General features: G+C 39.5%; 1 protein-coding gene across 1 annotated transcript; it reads left to right on the plus strand.

The window, feature by feature from the left end:
- The first annotated feature begins 302 nt into the window (after window positions 1–302).
- On the plus strand, window positions 303–1,464 carry LOC118424242 (collectin-10-like). The gene is made up of 3 exons (XM_035832781.1): window positions 303–408; window positions 687–1,064; window positions 1,457–1,464. Exons 1-3 carry the CDS (start codon window positions 303–305, stop codon window positions 1,462–1,464), a joined length of 492 nt encoding a protein of 163 aa, XP_035688674.1.
- Window positions 1,465–7,623: the final 6,159 nt, after the last annotated feature.

A 7,623-nucleotide genomic window follows, 5' to 3' on the forward strand; every position in this document is an offset into this window, starting at 1 on the left:
AGGAAATATCTCAACTGTCCAACACTGTTGACGACCTGAAACGCAACATGGATGACATGTCCCAACTGTCCGACACTGTTGACGACCTAAAGCGCAACATGGATGACATGTCCCAACTGTCCAACACTGTTGACGACCTGAAACGCAACATGGATGATGTGTCGCAACTGTCCGACACTGTTGACGACCTGAAAAGCAACATGGATGATGTGTCGCAACTGTCCGACACTGTTGACGACCTGAAACGCAACATGGATGACATGTCCCAACTGTCCAACACTGTTGACGACCTGAAACGCAACATGGATGACATGTTCCAACTGTCTGATACTGTTGACGACCTGAAACGCAAATTGGACTTCGAGAGGAACCGATCAGCAGTCTTGGAGGCAAGTCTTCGGGAGCCAAGTAAGATGATTCTTATCACTCTGACTTCATGATTCTTTTATTCATTAGAAAAAAAAACTCTCAAATTGTAGTGTATTTTTAAAGCTGCTCTGACGCACCCACTATACCATTGAACGTACAAAAACAAAAATATACACTACTTGTAGGCAGGAGATCTTATATCATTGAAAGGAATTGACAATTGCGTAATGCGATCAGAACGTTTTTATCTTGCATGAGCTGTCAGCTTTTTTTCTGCTATTAAGAGCACAATGTTCCATCAGTATCTTGTCCCAAAGATTACCAACTGTGGCGTGGAATCTGCTACAAGGCTTTCAACACTCGTGAGCCCTTTAACGAAGCAGCTGCAGCCTGTCGCAAAGATGGCGGCACCCTTGCCATGCCCCGAGACGCTGAGACCAACGCCTTCCTGTCCTCCTTGTACACGACCGTTGGGGGGCGTTATTTCTTCATCGACCTACAAGATCAACGTGAAGAAGGAAGATTTGAGTGGGCCGATGGTTCTGCACTAGGGATGTACAAGTCGTGGGCTCCGGGTGAACCGGACGGTCGTGGTGATTGTGTTGTGTCCGGCGCAAGCGGTTTCTGGGGTAAAGGCAAGTGGTTCAACTACGAATGCGACTGGAGTTTCCTCTTTGCCTGCCAAGTCATGCCAGGTACTTTATCTAAAAGTACAATTTATTTGTGTCATTCTCACTTGTTCAATCGAAAAGTATTATTTGATGAAAAATTTATCTATTCAAAAGTAATTATTTGTCTTCACAATTAGATAGACCCTAGGATTATTCTTGTGCTATTGAATATGCTAACGTCGTTCATTTTTTTTCGGGACACAGGTGCACAGAGTTGACAGGCTGAACTCTTACCAATACTTTTCGTTGGGGCTGCAATGAATTACAATACAACTCGACCAACCACGGTTACTATCTATTCAAGAGGTGGAGTTATTTTAGGCCAAGTAGCAAGTTGCATACTCAATAGTTGGAGTAAAGCCAATGGGCCAAATAGCAAGTTTTGTTCTTAACGTTAATAAAACCTTGTTGACTAGGAATCTAACACATTTACTGAAGCAATTTAGTACTATAGAATGCAACTGCACTGCTTTAATCAATCTCAAGCCTTATTACAATATGGGAGTTAGAAATCTCCCTGTTTTAGTCACATTCGCACGGAATAGTGCATTAGATGCAGAAGTCGTCATATGTATTAGGTTTTTGAAACTTGGAAGATCTGTATGTAATGTTGAAAATCTTGATTCATAGTAATTCAGTACTTTTAGTGAAATATGTCTTTTGGAGCTTCACTTTGGTCAAGACTACAGCAGAAGTGATGATTGATGCTGAATTGAGTTGTAATGTTAATGGCTGTTGACCAAGAACGCTTTTGGTAAATGTGTTTCATTAGGGTTTTCACAATAATATGCGCAAAACAAACAACCTAAGTGCACATGCGCACAAATACAAACAACACACACACACACATACACAGAGAGAGAGAGAGTGTGTGAGATTGAGAGAGAGAGAACACAGAAAGATAGAGATATATAGAAAAGATAGGCTCATAAGGACTGACATCAACTATATCATAAACATTGTAATTGTTGATATTTGATAAACTAAAATGTATCTTCAAAATTTCTAAAAGGTACACAAAGTTTTTTTTCGCCCGTTACTTAATAAAAAGCTATTAATATTATGTGCATAAGAAACTTATCATTGCTCTGAGATACCAGGGAACCGAGTATTATAAGTGTGCTAGTGGATTTCAGTCTGAGAGACAGTTATCGTTCTCCTGTTTTTGTCTTGGAATTTCTTACAGTGGTAACATGTCATTGGGCATATTCTATTAGTTGGTTTTATGAAATATTTTATTTCAACAGAAAGTTATTTTAATCTCAGTGGTTTTTCAAGTGTAATATAAGTCAATTCATGTGCACGATTATAATTATTTCTATTACGGCGTTCAGCCCATAGCAAATGTTTGATAAATAGATCGATAATAATCGATATGGAGACATAAAGAGAGACAGCCTGTCGGACAGAGACATAGCAAAGAACGTGTCATAAGGTGATCATTATTATTCATTAAGACGTTGTTATGACAAGGCCAAGGTTTTATTGCACTGTAATGTAAAATAATAATTTTGGCTAGACTAAGTTCTTATCTCGTCTACTTTCGTTGTGCTACCTGGACTACTAAGTTGTCAATGTCCTAGTCATACCCACGGAGAAATGAATGTAAGCAATGTTTAACAATAAAGTATGAAATATTCAAGGAGATATGTCTCCTAATTGGTGTGTCAACAAATAGTGAAGGATTTATGTGTGTTTATACTATAAACATGTTATTCAATAGCAACGAAGAATGTGTGCATGTAGGCGTGTGTGCTATGGTAGCACCAGCTTGACAGGTGGCAGCAACTCTGAGACGTAATTCTAAAAAAACACGTGTGTTCAGCAACTAAACTTTACAAGCTCTCACGTACCTATTAAACAGGCTAACTTCGATTTGTCTGCCTTCTTGCGTATAGGTTGACGTCTTCATCCTGAAAAACAAAATACTATTTTCACTGCGCCACAGCACTTGCATTTCCATATAAGGGCAACGACAACATCGCATCTACAGACTAATCAGACTATAGTTTTGTTGTATTCATGTATACCAGCTTTAGGCTGCTCAAACGTTGTTTGTCAGAACAGTAGAAATGTACGAACAAGCACAGCCGGTCCGGTGCCCTGTCTCGGGGCCCTACAGCAGTCAAACCAGCGGGCCGCAGACCCCAACACCTGCTGACCATCAGAGTGGTCGGCATGGGCGTGGCCGCCATGGCAACGTCTCTAATATAAAGAGGGGAGAAGGGATAGAAATGTCTTCAGACACGTATGAAGAAGCCGAGGCTGTGAATATCTCGTCAACATTTCGAGAGGCCCGACTGCAGAGTGCAAAGCTACGGGGAGAGTCAGCCGTTGATGGGGCTGATGACAATAGCAACAGGCGCTATGTCAATGTACCTGACACTGCGGCAACGTCTACAGGTAGCTGAGGCTTGTTTTCGTGTTTAGAATATATTCTGTTATAGTTTTTCGCAAGCTGAGTAAATTTTGCAGTAAGATTATGGTCACTATGTCTTTATGGTCTGGTCTTTTATAACTTAATTGCATGTGGTATTATTCTGGTACCCTAGCCGGAGTGCCCTCCAGATGAATAACAGCCAGTTTAAACATTATAGGGCGAAGAATTACTGATAGAATTGCAACGTTAACTGGGGTGACGATGAGAAAAATTGGTTAATCTTTAAAATTACTTGCATAGTATGTTTATACATACATCTTCATTAATGCATATCCTTATAAGCTTCATTTTTTTACTTAATACTTTGGGTCAAAAACTGGCTTTGATCTCTGGCAATGATCTTATCTAAATCAATATTTAAGCCTTGAAAACAATTTCCACAGAAAATGATATAGTTCAGAATAGCTCCAAGGTTTTTTTCCAGACAGCATGTATCCTGGTGGAACAAATGGCCACCGTGTTGTTCGTGACTTCGTTCGGTCCTACCGTGGCTGCATCGTGGGCGGTACTGCTGTGGTGGCAACCCTGATCATCGTTGGACTTGTCGTGATGGTGTTCATCAATAGAGAGGTATTTTGTTTCGTGACATACTAGAAAAAAGCTGTCAAAATCACATTCATGAATTTTCTTAATTATGGAAATTTTGCAAAAATCATAATTTTGAAAATCCTTTTAAAAGGCAGTCCTCGTACCTTTGACTTTTCAGCTGTCTAGAATACCTAGAAGTAGGAGTTTCCGGAGACCTAAGGATGGATATTATTTTCAAATGAGACCTATTTCACCCATCTGAAAATGACCTAGATTTCGAAGATATTCCAAGAATGGGCCTGTGGATTTGAACTCCAACTATCGTTGATAATTAATTAGACAAAGTAGTTTTTTGTTTAATATTACTTTAGTATTTCATTTCGTTGCATTTCCTTGGTAACTTAATCATGTTTTGCTCTGCGAAATCGTTTATAGGAAATATCTCAACTGTCCGACACTGTTGGAGACCTGAAACGCAACATGGATGACGTGTCCCAACTGTCCAACACTGTTGACGACATGAAACGCAACATGGATGACTTGTCCCAACTGTCCAACACTGTTGACGACCTGAAATGCAAATTGGACATCGAGAGAAACAGATCAGCAATCTTGGAGGCATGTATTCGGGAGCCAAGTAAGATGATTCTTATTAGTCTGACTTTATGATTCTTTTATCCATTAGAAAAAAAACATAAATGGCAATGCCTTTTTTTAAAGCTAAACTAACGTATCCACTATACTATTGAACGTAAAAGTATGAAAACGTACACTACTTGTAGGTAGGAGATCTTATATCAATGAAAGGAATTGACATTTGCGTAATGCGGTCAGAACGTTTTTATCTTTAGCTGTCAGCTTTTGTCTGCTACTAAGAGCACAATGCCCCCCCAGTATATTGTCCCGATGGTTACCAACTGTGGCGTGGAATCTGCTACAAGGCATTCGACACTCCTACGCCTTTTAATGAATCAGCTGCAGCCTGTCGCAAAGATGGCGGCACCCTTGCCATGCCTCGAGACGCTGAGACCAACGCCTTCCTGATCTCCTTATACATGTCCCTGAGGGAAGACGATCCTCGATTCTATATCGGCCTGCAAGATCAACGTGAAGAAGGAAGATTTGAGTGGGCCGATGGTTATGCACTAGGAGTGTACAACTCGTGGGCCCGGGGTGAACCGGATGGTAGTGGCGATTGTGTTGTGTCCAGCGCAAGCGGTTTCTGGAAAGGGAAGTGGCTCAACTACGAATGCTACCGGAGTTTCGGCTTCGTCTGCCAAGCTATTCCAGGTGCTTCATTTAAAAGTACAATTTCTTCCTGTCATTCTAGCTTGTTAACACGAAAAGTGTTCATGAAAACATGTACCAAAGTAATCAGTTGTCTTTATAATTAGAAAAACGGTTACCCTAAAACTCTTCTTATTCTATTGAAAATGCTAACGTCTTTCATTCCTTTCAGGACACAGGTGCACAGAGGTGACAGGCTGAACTCTCACCAATGCTTAACGACGGTTCTGCAACAAATTACAATACAAATCGACCAACCACCGTTACTACCGACTCACGACCTGCAGTTAAGCCAACGGGCGAAAAAGCAAGTTTTTTTTTCTCGATGTTATGTAAACTTTGATGACTGAGAACTGAACACAATTACTGAAGCAATTCAGTACTAGAGAATGCAATTGCACTATTGTAATCAATCATTTATTCAAATTTGCACTGAATGGTGCATTAAATGCAGTAGTCAACGTCATATCTATATGGGTGCTTTAAACATGGAAGACCTTTATGTAAATGTGGAAAAGGTCGATTTATATAGTAATTCTTGTACTAGTCGTGAAATGTGTCTTTTGGACCTTCGCTAGGGTCAAGACTATAGCAGAAGTGATGATTAATGCTGTATTGAGTTCTAATGTTAATGTTTGCAATTGTTAACCAAGAACACTTTTGGTAAATGTGTTTCATTAGGGGTTTCGCAATAATATGCGCAAAACACACAACCCAAGTACACATGCGCACAAATACAAACAACACACACACACACACACACACACACACACACACACACACACAGACACACACACACACAGACACACAGACACACACACACACACACACACACACACACACACGAACACATATCACAGAAAGAGAGAGACATATAGAATTGATAGACTCATAAGAAGTGTTACCAGCTTTCAAATTGGTGAAAGGAATGGCAACTGCTGATGTGTGATAAACTGAAATTTATCTTTTGATTTTCTATAAAGTACACAGATAAAGTTTTCCCTTTCTTTAATATGAAGCTATGAATATCATGTGCTAATATACAATCATAATTTAATATAATTAGGCATATTCTTGCATTATATATATCAAGAACATCAGAGAACAGCCTGAGACGAAGTTATCGTTCTCTATTTTTTGTCTTGTAATTTCTTACAGCTTGCGGTAAGACACCATGGGGCGTAATCTATTCACGGATCACTGTGTTGTAGGATATTTTATTTTAATAGAAATTTATTTCAATCTTAAGTGGTTTTGGAAGTGTAATGTAAGACACTTTACGTGTACACTTTTCCTTGTGTCACTGTACAATGTTAAAAATTGATCAATTTCAATCGAGATATGAAGACCGTGAACTAGACAGATACAGACAGAAAAAGAGAAAAGAGTATTATTATTTGATAATCATCATTTTTCATTAAGGAGCTGTGATGATCAGTTTGTCTTGCATTCCAAAGTAAAGTAAGAAATTAATGTTAACAAGACTAAGTTCTCATCTCTACCGCTTTCGTTGTGCTACCTGGACTGCTAAGTTGTCAATGCCAAGTCATACCCACAGAGAAATGCATGTGGGCATTGCATTTAATAATAAAGAATGAGATATTGACGGAGATGTGTCTTTTGATAGGTGTTTCAACAAACAATAAATGAGATATTTGTGTTTACAGCATGTTAATCAATAGCAACGAAGAATCTGCGAATTTCAGCGTGTCTGTTGGTAATAACATATTGTACTGGTGGCAAGAAGAGTAGTAAATATTAAAAAAACACACGTGTTTTCAGGAACTAAACTTGGCGAACTTCGATTTGTCTGCCTTCTTGCGTAGGTTGACGTGTTCGCTTGTTGAAAAACAAAATGCCATTTGCACTGCGCCACAGCCCGCTTGTCTTTCCATATAAGGGCAAAGACAACATCGCTTCTTCAGACTAATCGTGACATCATGTTGTTATATTCATGTATCTGTAAGATCTTTAGGCTGCTCAAACGTTGTTTGTCAGAACAGTACAATGTACGAACAAGCATGAAAATGAAAAGATAGGAGAAGGAATAGAAATGTCTTCAGACACGTATGAAGAAGCCGAGTCTGTGAATATCTCGTCAACATTTCGAGAGGCCCGACTGCAGCGTGCAAAGCTACCGGGAGAGTCACCAGTTGAGGGGGTTGATGACAGTAGCAACAGGTGTTACGTGAATGTACCTGACTCAGCGGCAACATCTACAGGTAGCTGAACCTTATTTTCGTGTTTAGAATATACCTTTGGAGTTTTTTTTTGTACGCTGCATAAATTTTGCACTTAGATTATCGCCACTAACTATGTCTTTATCCT

Source organism: Branchiostoma floridae, chromosome 10 (assembly GCF_000003815.2).
Source record: "Branchiostoma floridae strain S238N-H82 chromosome 10, Bfl_VNyyK, whole genome shotgun sequence".
Classification (NCBI taxonomy): domain Eukaryota; kingdom Metazoa; phylum Chordata; class Leptocardii; order Amphioxiformes; family Branchiostomatidae; genus Branchiostoma; species Branchiostoma floridae.